Source organism: Xenopus tropicalis, chromosome 7 (assembly GCF_000004195.4).
Source record: "Xenopus tropicalis strain Nigerian chromosome 7, UCB_Xtro_10.0, whole genome shotgun sequence".
NCBI lineage: Eukaryota > Metazoa > Chordata > Amphibia > Anura > Pipidae > Xenopus > Xenopus tropicalis.
This window is the reverse complement of record NC_030683.2, coordinates 64,727,265-64,745,048: the sequence shown is the minus strand read 5'-3', so window position 1 is coordinate 64,745,048 and position 17,784 is coordinate 64,727,265. Positions and strand designations below refer to the sequence as shown.

Here is a 17,784-nt window from a genome sequence, read left to right as displayed (position 1 = left end):
AACCTCTATATATCAATACTATGGAAATTTCATTTACACATGAAATGTCAGTAATTTCTATATGAACAACTCGACTTTGCTTTAATAGTTTGGGATTTTTTCTTTTTACAAAAGCTGTTATCCTTTACTGATCTGGTGCATATTTTGCTGTGTGGACATTTTAACTCAATATATAAACAACCAAATAATTTTATGGTAATGGATCACTTTAACATTATCAAGAGAGATTAATCACTCTCAGTTTATAAATAATAATGTTGCATCTCAAGTTTTGCAAAGCTTGCAGCTCTACAGCTCTACTCTTCTAGTACAGGATATGTAGGAAGAAAGTTCTAAATGAGGTTCTGTTTGTTCCTGGTATCCTATTCCTCTGAGAAACTAAAGGCTTGTAAAGTAAAATAACAAATCCTTTGATATGCAAACTACTGAGTGACTACTAGCAGCTGTCCCAACTTCCCAATCAGTGTATATTGAGTAAAACAAACTAAAATCACATTAATTCACACATTTGCTGGTTTCTGGGCAACATTCACTACATATAAACTGTGTTGCTATTTACAAAATTGCATGGAGAACTGGGAGTAATTGTGGCTTGCAAACTTCCAGTCCCATGCATAGAAATGGCAGGTTTTTATGTGTTTTATGTATATATTTATTTATTTGGTGTGACTGAACATGCACTTTAGTTTGCAGAAAGTACTTAAGAGAACTGGAAGTAGAGCTACCATTTGATCTAAGAACTGAAAGAATAAAGATGAAGAATCAGCACAATACTTTCTGGTAAGAAATTTACATGTAGTTAGCAAAAATAAAGCAGGTTAATAAGAATAACATAATAGTACCAACCAGAGCAAGGTACTGTTAGTGGGAGGTTTTATGTCTAGACGTTTACTCACTAAGGGCAATGCCAAACTATGTATTTTTATTAGGTTTTTTTTCCAGAATTCATTTTTATAGTGGCACAGTCATTATTAGCCATTGTAAGTACAGGTAAGGGATCTGTTATCCAGAATGCCATTATCCAGAAAGCTCCAAAATATGGGAAGATATTCTCCCATAGACTCCATTTTAATCAAAAATGTATATTTTTTAAAAATAATGTATTTTTCCTTTGTAATAATAAAACAGTACCTTTTATGTGATCCCAACTAAGATATAATTAATTCTTACTTGAGGAAAATCAATTCTATTGGGTTTATCTAATGAGTAACTGATTATTAGGAGACTTAATGTATGGAGATCCAAATTATGGAAATATTACTTATCCAAAAAACAAGCGTTCTGGAAAACAAGTCCCATATCTGCTTAATAGTGACCTCACATTTTGCTAATAATTACATGAATTTCAGAGAGTATTTTAAAAATGATAAAGGTTGTTTGTTTATGTTTCAGGGTATTATGCCTACTATTTGTCATGTTTGATGAAACATTTAGTGCCTTCCCATTTGGAAATGGCCGGATCCAGTTTGACCCTATTAGAGAAAATTCATCTGGTAACAAACACTTCTCTCTCTTCTTCTTTTTCTTCTCTTCCTGTTCTGCTTTTGTATTTTGTCATTATTTTCTCTTTCTGCTTTAGGATAATCAATGAAATACTTTTCTTTGTAACTTTTTAATGCAGTTTTTTCTTTACATTCCTAGATAATATTGAATGTTTTCTGGACTATATGGAGCTCTGGGTACCACGGAAACAGATCAATGGATTAGTTCTTTGGTTGTCCCAGATTATGCGCTTTCCAGGTAAAAAAATAAGTTTACACTATTTTAGTTATTTTAGTTATTATTTTTAGTTGTCTGAGTAACAGCTTATGGTTTCTTACAATTGTTGGTTTGGACAACTGTTAAGAAGCAAAGATGAGTAAAATGATAACAAGACCCTATCAACTTCACTCTTTACCTTAAAATTGGTAGATGACAATAGAAAAATGTGCCTCTGACGTGTAACCTAAAACCTCCTTATTGCCAGTAGAGGGTTAAGGCCAAAATTGCGACATGACCACCTAAAACCTGGGATCAGTTCCTTTCTGTGTTTCAACCTGTAAAAAAAAAAGAAGTAGTCCCATCTGCTAGGGCCCCTCCTTTTCAGTAAGCAGTGCCCTCCTAATGACCAGGCACATAAAAATGCGGGCACTGAAAATACTATAAATCATAAGCCTATGTGATAATTATAATCATAAATGATATATGTAAATATCCCAAGTAAGGTGGGAATCCTCTTGTTTTGATTATTGTTAGCTTTGTATATAAATCTGTATGTTAAATGTATATACCCATTTATTGAACAGCACTGCAGAATATATTGGCACTTTATAAATACATGTTAATAATAGGTTTAATAATCAAATAAAGTCTGTGGGTATGAAGCAAATGTATATTTATGGCAAAACCATGCTTGTTCTTTTTGAAATATATAAATGTTTTTGGTATATTTAAGGCGTAGTGATCTAAATGATCAAAAACAAAAAAAACTTATCTGGCAAACACCGGGGTCTAAGCAATCCTGGTTCTAGATCCCATACTTGTTGAGGCTTATACACTACATGCTTTGCTGTGGTAAAATAAAATGTCAAATTTCTTATCTTTCACTGAAACCATTCCTCCATTGTCCCAATATCAGGGAAATGTATGGTATGGTGTGAGATCCATTATCTTGGAATCAGTTACACAGAAAGCTTCGAATTATGGGAAGAACATCTCCCATAGAGACTATTTTAAGTAAAAAATTCTAATTTTTAAAAATTATTTATTTTTCTCTGTAATAATAAAAAAGTATTTTGTACTTAATCCTAATAATTTGTTGAAGGCATAAGGTACCATTATTAAAATCTGGCATAGTATTTTGTACTTAATCCTAATGATTTGTTAAGGCATTAGGTACCGTGATTAAAATCTGGCACTCATAACTCATCCCAGTCCTTGCTGCCTCCTGCCACTCTGATGTGCCTCCCCCTGCCCATTCCTCTGAAACCGAGCACAAAGGCCTGCGACAGTTTGCACAATGCCCTACTCAGTGGGCATATTGGAAAAAAAAGCATTTTTTTCACACACTGCGTTGGACAATAAATCTCCTCTTAAATTTGCAGATGGTACAGATGGTATCCACAAATGGTATCCAGCATCCATTTTGTACTCACTTGTGCAATGCTTGCAAAAAGTCTTTACAATTTGTATATTTCAATTGAGTTGTTCAATCTTCTTCATTATGTGTTTTAGTCAGTCTTAGCTCACTGGATCGCTCAAATCAGCAGCTCTCTAGATGCAAGTACTTCTTGGATGCTGATGCAGATGGAAATTTCTTATTTCGTGTGCACTACACAGGATGCTATGTGCAAACGCAGGTGAGTGATATATATATATACATATATATATATTTTTTTCTTAACAAAAAAACAAACAAAGATTTTCTGGTATATTAGACACAGAAATAGCTAAAACCAAGCTAACTACACAGCTTTTAAGGGTAATTTTTGGTTACAGATCCTATTCTGTGGGGGGTGCATTGGTCATTAGAACACAGCACTGCAGCGCAGGATTAGCCATCTTATCACTAAGATAAAATAATAACAAATCCAGAATCCAATTATTTGCATCAACAGGAAAATTTCAGGGCATGGTTGCCAGGTTTACCTGGAATCACTCCCTATACCCAGTATCTACTCTCCAGTTTAAAATCACTAATGTTGCCCTGTACTTGCATGCCCAGCTTATAGTAAAACAGTAAGAGATGCCAGGTATTTAGGAAATGGATTCAGAGTTTTGAATTAACCCCAAAATGCAAGCAAGATCACTACATACATCCCAAAAGCATATTATTAACAATTATACTAATTATGTTGTGCATAATGTGGTGGCAAAAACATTGGACACCCCTACTTCGTGGTCACACCCTCAAAATACCACACACATCAGAGTGGCAATCAAGAACTACATGCTGGGAGACAAATAAAACAGCTGTCCACATAAAGCAGAATATTGCTTTATAGACATGATGTTGCAGTTTAAGGGTCAACTGAGGAAACAAATGCAAAGCCACCTACAGCACATTACAGTCACATACCAGATACAGCAGAAAGAAGGTTGTTACCAACCACAGCTTTATATTAGTAAACCAATTTGGCAGAAGAAAATTTGAGAAAAGAAAGTGATGCCAAAGAATAGATTACAACAATAGTTACATAAAGAAAAGTAACATAAAGGGGCACATTTACTAATCCACGAACGTCCGAAAGCGTTCCGAATGTGTTTTTTTCATAATGATCGGTATTTTTGCGACTTTTTTGTCGCTTTCGCGTTTTTTTCGTATTTTGTGCGACTTTTTTGTTGTGTTACGACTTTATCATATATTTTCTGCGACTTTTTCATTGCCGTCGCGAAAAATTCAGATTCTGGTTTTTCCGCTGTTAAAAATTGCTCAATACGAAAAAATCGCAACGGCGACAAAAAAATTGCGCAAAATACGATAAAGTCGTGACGGTGATGAAAAAGTCGCACAAAATATGAAAAAACGTGTCAGCGACGAAAAAGTCGCAAAATGTTTTCTTAAAAGCTTTCCTTTTTTTCCCTATTAACTCCTTTACCTCAGGGTTAAGCCACATAGGGTGATTCTTAACACTTCTTCTTATTAATGGAATAAATTGAGAACAGTAATGATTTAATATCATTTTAAATGACAACCATTTCTGCTCTGTGTTTTTATCAGAAAACATAATGCCCCAATCTATGCCCTGAAGCGCTGCCCTTATGGGGGTAGAATTTACCTTCCTAAAATTCAGTGTCTTTGTTGCCCCAGTGTAAATTTGTTTCCTGCAAATGAGATAACATTATGGTCACTATTACCCTGGGATTCAACCACTTGCACATTTTCTATACGTTCTAGGCAGGTCAGTAAGTTTTTTTTGGAAAATAAAACATAACAGGGGAGAAGAAGAAGAGGAAGAAATTGGATCAAAGACAATTATGGAGAATGGGATAATAAATGTAGGTATACATATAAGGACAGCAAGTAAAAAACATGAAATTGAGAGGAGTGAATTTTGGAAAGGCAGATGTGGGGGCAGTGGGAAAAATATGAATAAATAGTAAATGCTTATCAGCTACAGAAGTCCTCTATTACATGTTTTAAAAGAGCTACTGAACTCTATAGTGCGTTAATGGTATCTATAGGCTTTAATACATGGCAAAGGAAACCATGAACCCCTCATTAGCAGATAATTACTACCTTACCCAGCCAAAACAATTCTGCAATTAATTTTATTTAAATTATGTTGGATGTCTATAGCAGCAACAATTTAAAGAACAAAATAATGTGCACAGTGCATCAGCAATTGGATCAATACAATGTTAACATTTTATATTAATTGCAATGTATATATTGTATACAGGAAGGTTTTTACAAGCTGGAAATTCACATGGTTAAAAAGACATCTTCAGGTAGAGGGCAAAGTAATCGGTATCTTATGCGATGTCCAGCAATGACTGCACAACTGGGAAGAGAGAAATTGCGCTGTGACCCAAATTATGTTCAGGTATTCCACAAAAAATTAGTTTATTAAGAGTTTCTATAGTTTCTATATCCGTTATTCAGAAACCCATTATCCAGAAACCTCCAAATTTCTGGATGGCCATCTCTTAAAAACTCCAAACAATTCTCATTTGTAAAAGTGATTTAATTTTTCTCTGTAATAATAAAACACCACCTTGTACTTGATACTAACTTAGATTATCTGTACTGGAAGCAAAACTATCAAGTTGGCTTATTTAATATTTAAATGTTTTTTATAGTAGCCTGAGGGGCAGATTTATCAAAATGTGGGTTGTTAATAATTGTGAGTTGTTAGTATACATATTCCCATGTTCTGTTCATTCCTATGAGATTTTTAGAAGCGTATTTATCAAATGGTGAGTTCTCACTTTACCATTGATAAATACCCTTCTAAAAATCTCATAGGAATGATTAGAACATGGGTGAGTTGTAGGGGTGTATGTGTGTAAGTACCACTTTTGCTACTAAACTAATTTTGCACTTGCTTTTGTAAATAAGCCCTTACGTATGCTACTAGTCTTTCTCAAATGAGTTTGCATTCAGTGGCCCTTTCTGTGTGCAATAACGAAAGCATTTCTTATACACAAATTTATAAGGCTGTGGATATGGTGCAAAATGCTCTCTGGATGTCTGCCAAGAATAACTATGCACTGAACAAACTTTTCCAGGTAATGAAGGTTTCGGATGAAGGGAGATTTATGCCCACTGTATGGCAACCAATACATTGGTTAGGCACTTGATCAAACATCCAGATTGTTCAGCTTCAATTTGTACCACCTTCTTGTTTGCACCCCTAACTTAAAGGGATACTGTTATGATTTTTTTTATTTCTAAATTACATTGTTTACATAGCAAATAATTCACTCTACCATTTAAAATGTTATTCTTGAAACAACAATTTTTTTTAATTGTAATATTGGTGTGTAGTTTGAGTTTGAGCTTTCAGAAGGAGCCAGCACTACACATTAGAACTGCTTTCAGGTAATCTATTGTTTCTCCTACTCCCATGTAACTGGAGGAGTCGCTGTCCGGATTTGGATTTCTTACCATTGAGTACTATACTGATATCTACTGGGAGGTGCTATCTTGCTACCTTCCCATTTTTCTGCTGATTGGCTGCTGACATTCACCTTGGGGCAGAAGTATTTTAATTGGTTTTAAAGGAGAACCCCAACAGCAACAAAGAGCCATATGAGATGCTTATTTAACAGTATCTACCACAAAGTGTTACTATTAATGTATTTGTGAGTTGGCCCATAGAGGTTCAAACAGGGGTGCTGGCTGATGCATCTTTCACAAGGTTAGCAGTTAAATCCCCCTATAATTTTCCAACAGCCCACTTATTTATGATATATAATAAAAGCTCTTCTAGCAAAAACTATTGCAATATATAGTTACAATATATATGACACAGTCTACAATACTAATTCTTTGACTATTGCAGGTGTCAAGGCCCATTCCTTTGGGAAACTCCAATGATCAGGTAAATATTGTGTTTTTTTTGGGGGGGGGGGGAACTCCAATGATCAGGTAAATATTGTGTTTTTGGGGGGGGGGGGATTTTTATCATAGGCTGAAGCAGAGAATGCAAAACAATTTGGTAATTTATACAGGTGTGTTTAGGGGCAAATCTATTAAATATTTGACTGGGGAATCCATAAGAAAAGGAGAAAAACAGTTTAACAAAGAAGTTAGAATTTCTAGTTTATGGGGGTCATTTATAAATTTCTGTAAGCCAAATTTACTTTTTCACCTATGTCCTCATTTGGCAGCACCCCCAAGAAAAAATATTATGGTGGATGTCACTGGTTAGACTACTGCCTGGGTGGCTTCCCCTCAAAAGGTAGTTTCCTGAGATGATATCCACACTGTATTGCCGAAGAAATATATCAAAACATAAAAAGTATTTCCTTTTTGGATTTGGTTGTGGAAATGCTTCTGGTTGAGTGGGCCCTTATTTGGAAGGGCTGAGTAATCTCTTCCATCTTGGCCAACTGAATTATCTTGTGAATTATCTAACTTATCTGAGCCATAGAGAAATAGTAGTTTTGAAGCCTCCTCTCGCTTGTTCTTTACAGAAAATTAAACAAATATATTGTCAGCCTTTCTAAAACTCTGCTCTCTTGATATAAATCTTTAAGAGTCATCCACATCCAAGAATGTGAGATTTCAGTTTGCTGCTTGTTCTTTAAGAGAAAAATCAAAAGTTAGGCACTTGTACACCGAGTCATTGTAGTCACTGTCCTGATACACCAATCTGGTGCTCCTGTTAGCAGAAAACTGCACTGCTCTGGGGGACTTTTCAGTGAGCACCACTGAGTGATCCTCTACTTTTGCTTCTTCTTTCTTCAGTCTCCTGGGGCCAACGCATACCAAGTAGAGTGAAATAGCCAGCTTACACACCAGTACCAAATATGTATGGTTTTTATGGAGAATTTCTGACTTGTATAGGTCAAGAACTAATGGCAATTTCCAAAACACTGCTTTAGACATCTGCATACTTTTAGATTTTAATGCCAAATATAAACTAATGCTAGGTTTTTCCTAAGAAAATATACGTATTTAAAAAGAACACATCTTGATAGTTACATAATAGGTGAATATCTCTTTCTATTCCACATTACCAAACCGTAAAGCTTTCCTAATTTTTGAAGTTTTGTTGAAATTTCTAAAACTCGCCTCAAAACTTCCACTTAACAGCATCTTATTTCCTTTAAGTCATTATGTAGGATGCCACGATAAAACATTTTTAATTTGAATGCCACTGGTCTAATGAACAGTTTGATGTCCTGAATCTTTTTTGTTATTTCAGGTTCTGCTAAACTTAACAGCAATTGGGTGGGGCTTTGTTTTGCAACACATAATCAACAATGCAGTCATACAACATTAAATACATTAGGTCATCATGCCCCTCTGCCTTAAAGAAAACATAGTTACATAGGGTTGAAAAAAGACCATCAAGTTCAACCCTTCCAAGTAAACCCAGCACACACAAACCTATACTGACCTATCTATACACTCACATACACAAACCATATATACCAACATCAATACTAACTGTAGATTTTAGCATCACAATAGCCTTGGATACTATGCTTGTTCAAGAACTCATCCAAGCCCCTAACAGAATCTGCCATCCCAACATTACTCAGAAGGGCCTCACTACCCTCACAATGAAAAGCCACCTACGCTGATTCAAATGAAAGTTCCACTCCTTTAATCTAAAGGGGTGGCCTCTGGTGCACTGATGGTTTATGGGAAAAAAGAACACCCCCTATCTTTCTATAATACCCTCTGATGTACTTGTACAGAGTAATCATGTCCCCTCGCAAGCGCCTCTTTTCCAGAGAAAACAACCCCAACCTCGACAGTCTAACCTCATAGCTTAAATCTTCCATCCCCTTTACCAGTTTAGTTGCATGTCTCTGCACTCTCTCCAGCTCATTAATATCCTTAAAGGAGTGGAGCCCAAAACTGCACTGCATACTCAACATGTATAATAATACAGGGTACACATAACATTATACCACTGATAAGAGCTGTCTGCAGTTGTTAGTTTTTAGTTTAACCAGTCCTTAAATACTGTACATAATAGTTTTTCCTTTCACAGGCTGACTGGTTTTTTTCTTTACGGGGAGAGCTAGTGGTGTCTATAGAAGATGCAAGTTTGATTGGTGTTGAGGTAGACGTCAGCAATTCCAGTGTGACTGTGAGTGGATTAAGAGGGCAGTTGCTGGATGGCATAAAGGTAAACTGATGTTATGGGAAAAGCAAGAATGCTCTAGCAGTTATGACTTATGGGTTGGAAGACTAATACATTAAATAGCCAATATATATGCTAATACACACATACATTATTTTTAAGCTTAGGATCCCTTTTCTGGAAAACTGTTATGCAGAAGGCTTCGGATTACGAAAAGGCTATCTCCCATTAAAAAAAAAAAAAAATCTGCAATAAGCTACATAGTAACATAGTAAGTTGGGTTGAAAAAAGACATACGTCCATCACGTTCAACCATAATGCCTATACATAACCTGCCTAACTTCTAGTTGATCCAGAGGAAGGCAAAAAACCCCATCTGAAGTCTCTCTAATTTGCCGCAGAGGGGAAAAAATTCCTTCCTGACTCCAAGATGGCAATCGGACCAGTCCCTGGATCAACTTGAACAAAGAGCTATCTCTCATAACCCTGTATTCCCTCACTTGCTAAGAAGCCATCCAACCCCTTCTTAAAGTTATATAATGTATCAGCCAGTACAACTGATTCGTGGAGGGAATTCCACAACTTCACAGCTCTCACAGTAAAAAATCCTTTCCGAATATTTAAACGGAACCTCCCTTCTTCTAAACGGAGTGGGTGGCCTTGTTTCCGTTGGAAGGACCTACTGGTAAATAAAACATTAGAAAGGTTATTATATGATCCACTTATATATTTATACATAGTTATCATGTCACCTCTTAAGCGCCTCTTCTCCAGTGTAAACAAACCCAACTTGGCCAGTCTTTCTTCATAACTGAGACTTTCCATACCCTTTACCAGCTTAGTTGCCCTTCTCTGGACCCTCTCTAACTCAATCATGTCCCGTTTGAGCACTGGAGACCAGAACTGGACAGCATATTCTAGATGGGGCCTTACCAGTGCTCTGTAAAGGGAAAAAATAATCCCCTCCTCCCGTGAATCTATACCCCTTTTAATACAGCTCAAAACCTTGTTTGCCCTTGCAGCTGCTGCCTGGCATTGCTTGCTACAGCCAAGTTTATTATCTACAAGGACTCCAAGGTCCTTCTCCATTATTGATTTGGCTAGTGCACTCCCATTAAGGCTTGCATATTTTTACATCCCAGGTGCATGACCTTACATTTATCCACATTAAATCTCATCTGCCACATAGCCGCCGAGATTGCCAGTTGGTCAAAATCCTGCTGCAAGGATGTCACATCCTGGATAGAATTTTGTGTCATCTGCACACACTGATACATTGCTTATAATACCCTCCCCTAAGTCATTTATAAACAAGTTAAACAAAAGTGGACCCAGTACAGAACCCTGAGGGACCCCACTGAGAACCTTACTCCAAGTAGAGAATGTACCATTAACAACCACCCTCTGTACCCGATCCTGTAGCCAGTTTTCTATCCATGTGCAAATGACTTCACTAAGACCAATAGACCTTAGTTTAGAAAGCAGTCATTTGTGGGGAACGGTATCAAATGCTTTGGCAAAATCAAAATATATTGTATCTACTGCATCCCCACTGTCCAGCTTCTTACTCACCTCATCATAAAAAGCAATTAAATTGGTCTGACATGACCTGTCCTTCATAAAGCCATGCTGATTACTGCTCATAATGCCATTCTCCAGTACATAATTTTGTATGTGATCCCTTAACAAGCTTTCAAATAACTTGCCCACCACGGATGTCAAACTTACAGGCCTATAATTGCCAGGCTGAGATCTTACTCCCTTTTTTAAATATAGAAATGACATTCAGCTTCTTCAGATGTACCAACTTTCACTGTTCATGACAGATTCATCTGTTCATTACAGATTTTAGACAGGCAAATTGACAATCTTCACCTTTGGTTGGCTCATGGATTTTATGCCTATTCACTAGAAGCTTCATGCCCATCTGGTAAGTACGTAAAACTGGTCATCAATTCCAGACTTTTAAATCAATTTGCAAATACATGTAAACTGATTTTTTTATTTATGTTATGACTGCTATACATTAATTCTGTAAAACTACCAAGACTTCTTAAGAGTTTCAACAATAAATTGGGCTGATATGACTGTGGAACTAATTCATTAAGCCGTATAGATGCCAATCTTATTATTATGTAACAATTTATTCTGAAAATAATTTTATATCCTTTCTTCCTACATATAATTTGCAATGGGAACCAAGGGTTTGGATAATTGTACTTACTACTTTATAAATAGGACACTAGGTGAACACTTGACTTACAAGAAAATTTACTATCTGTTTTAACAGTATCACAACATCCAGGAGAAGAAGTCATCCTTCATATTCCTAAGCAGCGTGTGGGGTTAGTGAAAAGAGGATCATACAGTGCAGATATACTAACATTAAAGAACCTTATTGTTGGGCAGTCTGCCAACGTTACTGTCACTGTGACTGAGAACAAGCAATTTGTTGTGATAAATATCCCCTCTCATGAAGTATTGCAAAGACAGGTCAGAAACCTCTAATGCTGAACCTTGCATTGTCCATTTTATTCTGTCTGAATTGTAACTGATTTTGTTATATTTAAAGGATTGCTACACCACTATAGGAAATAACCCAGGAGTTCAGTTTTTCTATTGCATTGACCTGGTGCTGGAGTTTACAGAAATGGCATATCCAATTAACTGGACTTTGGAAAACTATTATGAATGTTCAGGTGAGGAACCACAACAAAAGATTATATACATTTTTGGGCCAAGATTTTTATTGTATGCAGCACAATGCAAACATAGTAACATAGTAAGTTGGGTTGAAAAAAAGACATACCTCCATCACGTTCAACCATAATGCCTAACTTCTAGTTGATCCAGAGGAAGGCAAAAAAAACCCTTTCTGAAGCCTCTCTAATTTGCCGCAGAGGGGAAAAAATTCCTTCCTGACTCCAAGATGGCAATCGGATCAGTCCCTGGATCAACTTGTACTAAGAGCTATCTCCCATAACTCTGTATTCCCTCACTTGCTAAGAATCCATCCAGCCCCTTCTTAAAGTTATATAATGTATCAGCCAGCACGACTGATTCGGGGAGGGATTCCACAACTTCACAGCTCTCACAGTAAAAAATATTTAAATGGAACCTCCCTTCTTCTAAACGGAGTGGGTGCCCTCGTGTCCGTTGGAAGGACCTGCTGGTAAATAAAACATTAGAAAGGTTATTATATGATCCCCTAATATATTTATACATAGTTATCATGTCACCTCTTAAAGGAGAAGGAAAGGCAAAGTCACTTGGGGGTGCTAAAATGTTAAGCACCCCCAAGTGACTTGAATCGCTTACCTCGTACCCCGGGCTGATGCCCCTGTTAGGAGAAAACAGCACCAGCCCTGGGGCGATGCGCTTCCTCCTTCCTGCTCCGTTCAGCCTTGACTGTGAGTCAGGCGCATGCGCAGTAGAGTGAAAAAGCCGACTTCTCTGTTAAAGTTCGGCTTTTCACTCTACTGCGCATGTGCGCGGCGAAGAAGGAAGGAGGAAGCGCTGCAGGCACCCCGGGCTGGTGCTGTTCTCTCCATACAGGGGCACCAGCCCCGGGTATGGGGTAAGCGATTCAAGTCACTTGGGGGTGCCTAACATTTTGGCACCCCCAAGTGACTTAGCTTTTCCTTCTCCTTTAAGTGCCTCTTCTCCAGTGTAAACAAACCCAACTTGGCCAGTCTTTCTTCATAACTGAGACTTTCCATACCCTTTACCAACTTAGTTGCCCTTCTCTGGACCCTCTCTAACTCAATCATGTCCCGTTTGAGTACTGGAGACCAAAACTGAACAGCATATTCTAGATGGGGCCTTACCAGCGCTCTGTAAAGGGGAAGAATAACCCCCTCCTCCCGTGAATCTATACCCCTTTTAATACAGCTCAAAACCTTGTTTGCCCTTGCAGCTGCTGCCTGGCATTATCTAAAAGGACTCCAAGGTCCTTCTCCATTATGGATTTGCCTAGTGCAGTCCCATTAAGGGTATAAGTGGCTTGCATATTTTTACATCCCAGGTGCATGACCTTACATTTATCCACATTAAATCTCATCTGCCACTTAGCCGCCCAGATTGCCAGTTGGTCAAGATCCTGCTGCAAGGATGCCATATCCTGGACCCAGTACAGAACCCTGAGGGACCCCACTGAGAACCTTATTCCAAGTAGAGAATGTACCATTAACAACCACCCTCTGTACCCGATCCTGTAGCCAGTTTTCTATCCACGTGCAAACGACTTCACTAAGACTAATAGACCTTAGTTTAGAAAGCAGTCGTTTGTGGGGAACTGTATCAAATGCCTTGGCAAAATCCAAATAGATTATATCTACTGCATCCCCACTGTCCAGCTTCTTACTTACCTCATCATAAAAAGCAATTAAACTGGTCTGACATGACCTGTCCTTCATAAAGCCATGCTGATTACTGCTCATAATGGCATTCTCCAAACATTTTATATTTTACGTAAGTTAATTATATAAAATTCATTATTTAAAAAAAAATGCAAATGTAACCAATGGGTTGGAGGAGTGTTTCCATAGAATAATACTAATTTTATTTGTTCCCTTAACAATTATCAAACCTGTAAAGGATAAGAAAAGTCTAAATCACTTTGGATGTCAAATGTTAGGCACAGTAATTATAATTCACTTACCTGTTAGCAGAAAACTGCATCAAGCTGGGGTTACTTCTGTGCGAGCACCACCCAGCGATTGTCTTTTTCTACTTATTCATTTATCAGCAGCCCTGGACTGACACGTGCAGTAGAGTGAAGAAGCCAGCCCTAAACCCTCTTCAACTTTTCTCCACTTTTACCATGCCTGTATAATTGATAAATGCCCAAAGTGAATCTCTACATCAAACTTACTCATACTTACACAGGTTCCCAATTAGCAGGCTCCCTTTCTCTTAAAATGCATCCCTTTGTAGCCAAGATTTTGCTTTCCTTTACTTTCTTTCTTCTTTCTCCAGTATTTGCCTCTACTTCATGTCAGCATCTGCAAATGCTCAAGATTTATTACTTAACTTCCAGCATGACTGCGCTTTAAGTTTTCTAAGGTTAGGTTATCTAAACATTTTAAGTGTAACAAGTGAGCTGCTTCTTGATATAATTTATTGCGCTTGTCAGTATTGTCTCTTAAGATGTTCTGAAGAGAGGGGAGACACTTTTGAGGCTGATAACAGGCTATCCCAGAGAAATATTGCAAACATCTACTGTTCATGTGCACCAGGTGCAAATACATACCCTAGCCTTTTCACCCAACTGTGCATGCAGTTTTTTGCTGGGATGCCTCAGTGATTTAACCTTTCCTTCTCCTTTAAGATATATACATATAAATAATATAATAATATAAATAACAGCCTGTTGAAGTTATTCTAGCATAAAGTTTTAAACTATGTTGCAAATTTAAGTCAGTAGTTCACTGAAAAACATTTGGATGAAACAAACAGAGGCTTGCCTTAGTCATATCAGAGACAGCATCTATTTTATAAGCTGCAGTTAGTGAAAGAAATACAATTGCATCTGCTGTAAAAGTATTGGTACTAGTATAATGTTTTGTGTTTATTAATTATAATTTACATTGTTATTAATACCAAGCTGCAGTACTAACCCACAAGTATTTATTTATACACCTGTGCACCCATGCATGCATGTATGCAACACAGTGGGCATACAAAGAGTTTTGTGTTATCGAATAATATGTATCCTTATTTGTTTTCTTCTCTTTAACCAGTAAATGTTATTCATGTTATACTTATTATTGGTTCCTTTTTAGTAAGAGTGCCACAAATGATACAACCAAAACCTACTACAGCTGAGACCTTCCATAAGATCAAACTAGAACTTCATACCACCCCAAGATCAGAAACAAGAACTGCTCTGGTTATAACACCAACACAGGATAACACACTTGCAAGTACTTCTGTAACATTGGCTGCTAAATTGAGAGAAAGTGTGCATTCTGCCATAGTACAGGAGTCATCCAAGACAGAAATGTCTGCTTCTGGGTACGATGCAGAGTTGGACCATGTGGCATCTGGGGAATATTTCAACAGAATTGAAGGTTCAGGATACTACGCAGAGACAAATATTTCTGCTGCTTTACGTCTAAGAAAATGTCACCACCTATAGAGGCTTCTGGGAAAGTAACAAGTAACTCTACATCAGAAAGTAATTTAACTTCAGAAAACATACAGAACAGTAGGACTTTTGCACTGACTGAACAACAAAGCTCTGCCCCATCAGAGCCTTCAATAATTTATCACAGTCTATCACATCTTGAACTTATGATGTCAAATGGAGATAAATATGATGACAAGGTACCTCAATTAAAACAGCCTACTGACTTTGTGAAAGAAACCACCAATGTGTTATCAAAAGAGACACAAACACCAAAAACCGCAATTGTGCATACATCCTCCAGTCTTTCAACAGTACACAATGTAGCTGGGTCTGGAACAGAGTTTGACCTCATTAATATAAATGTGGAACCACTAAATGCAAAATCCAAATCACCATCATTAGTTGTGATGTCTTCATCTTTACACTGGTCAGTAGATGACACAAGATCTTTGGAGATGCTTTCAGCTGATACTGATGAGACCTCAAATGATGGTTTCTTACCATTTATCCCTAGAAATGCTGTATAAAGCAAATCAAGTAAGCAATGAAAAGGAAGTTAAAGGAGAAGAAAACGGCTAATAAAGAGTTAATCTCAAGCTGCAGGCATACCTTCAGTTCTCTCAATAGTGCCCTTAAGTCTCCCCATATTTCTCCTGTTCAGATGATCAGAAGCTAAAAAGGAAGAAAAAACGCTGATCTTTGTAAAGAAAGTTCCCATAATGCCTCACTTTCCCTACTGCCCCGTATGGGTGTTTTAACATTGGCGCATGCGAATGTGAGTGTAAAAATAAACTACTTTCATTAATAAACTCTCTTTTTAGAAATTGTGACTACAACGTTCATACCAATAGAGAATAGCAACCAGTAGTAAAATACTTGACTGCAAACAGTATCTCATATTGAATAACTAATATAACAATGAAATTTAAATGCCACACTTACATAACAACATTAAAAAAATAAACAATATGCATACATTTAAAAAATTATTTTATTAAAATTTACAGCTTTCAATCCATGCATTCCGCACATTAGAGATTACTTAGCCTCCCCAAACTTGCCTTACAGTTAAAAAAAAAGGTAAAACAATGGAAACTTTGAGCTAAACTTTTCTCACCCCCATCCAGAAGCCTGTTACTCTGAACGATCTTTACCTAGAACTTCTGACAAGCAGCAGTTGAGAACACTGCTCTAATTGGTGGGAGTAGCTGCTTATCAGAAGCATCCGCACAGCCTTCCAGATGGGGGTGAGTAAAATTATTTTAGGCTCCAACTCCGTGCTGTTTATTTATTTAACCTAGCCCCATAGTAAAATCTGCTTTTGTCTGCAGCTGCAGCATTTTTCTTTCCCTACTCTTCAAGGTAGGAGGGCCAAAGGGTCCTCCATCCACCTTTCCCTAATCTGCAGCTGCCAACATTATATATTTATGTAGAGTTTCCTTAAGTATCCTTTTATTAATTATTTTGATTATAGAAACTTAGCAGTAGCTGCTGCATTTCCCACCCTAGGCTTATACTCGAGTCAATAAGTTTTTCCAGTTTTCTTAGGTAAAATTAGGTACCTCGGCTTATATTCGGATCGGCTTATACTCAAGTATATACGGTATTTTACTCAAGTTTCAGTAGAGGGCAAAACACGTACAAAAATTTTATCTTTGGTAATGGTTTCTCTACTTAATCATTACTGTATATATTGTGTTACTTATAACAATGTTTTTAAAGGACAAGGAAAGTCAAAATCTATTAAGCACACTATTAAATAGTACTACTATTGCTGTGTAAAAATGCTATATTTCTGGCTTGCCTAATGAAAGATTTACAGAGATACACATACTAGAACCTACATACTTGTTTCAGTGAACTGCGCCGCCATCTTGTCCAGCATGTCTGTATGGGCTATTGCTGAAAAGCACAAGCCAGCCCCCCCTCCGATCCCCGCACCTGCTCACAAACCCCTCCCTTCATATGACTTGCTGGGTCTGCATGTCACAAAGTTTAGCAGAGTTTAGAATCGCCCCCCCCCCGCTCCCCGCACCTGCCACAAACCCTCTGCCGCTCCCCGCACCTGCCCCCCCGCTCCCCCCACCTGCCGGGTCTGCATACAGCAGAGTTTAGCACCCTCCCCCCAGCTCATCGCTATTCACTCCCCACATCTGTTGTCTGCCGGGTGTGCATGTCAGCATGTCACAGAGTTTAGCATCCTCCGCCACCCCCCCACTCACCACTACTCGCTTCTCGCTCTCCTGTCGGCTGCATCGCCATGGCAACCAGACGCTCCTGCTGTGTGCGCATGTGCAAGCTATGGATCTGGTCCTATTGTCAGTGCAGGAGCGTTGCATTATGGGAATCTTCTCTACCTTACTCAGCATTTTTTTTTCCTGTTTGGCTTCTGATCTTCTGAACAGACAA

The 17,784-nt window shown here is 37.7% G+C and overlaps 1 protein-coding gene across 1 annotated transcript; it reads left to right on the top strand.

Moving 5' to 3' along the window:
* The first annotated feature begins 524 nt into the window (after window positions 1-524).
* c1orf127 (chromosome 1 open reading frame 127) lies at window positions 525-16,199 on the top strand. Its single transcript, XM_031906616.1, has 11 exons — window positions 525-780; window positions 1,393-1,493; window positions 1,642-1,740; window positions 3,214-3,338; window positions 5,382-5,525; window positions 6,987-7,025; window positions 9,153-9,290; window positions 11,091-11,175; window positions 11,536-11,738; window positions 11,818-11,944; window positions 15,029-16,199. The coding sequence occupies exons 1-11, from the start codon at window positions 755-757 to the stop codon at window positions 15,382-15,384; spliced, it is 1,443 nt and encodes a 480-aa protein (XP_031762476.1). The 5' UTR covers window positions 525-754; the 3' UTR covers window positions 15,385-16,199.
* Window positions 16,200-17,784: the final 1,585 nt, after the last annotated feature.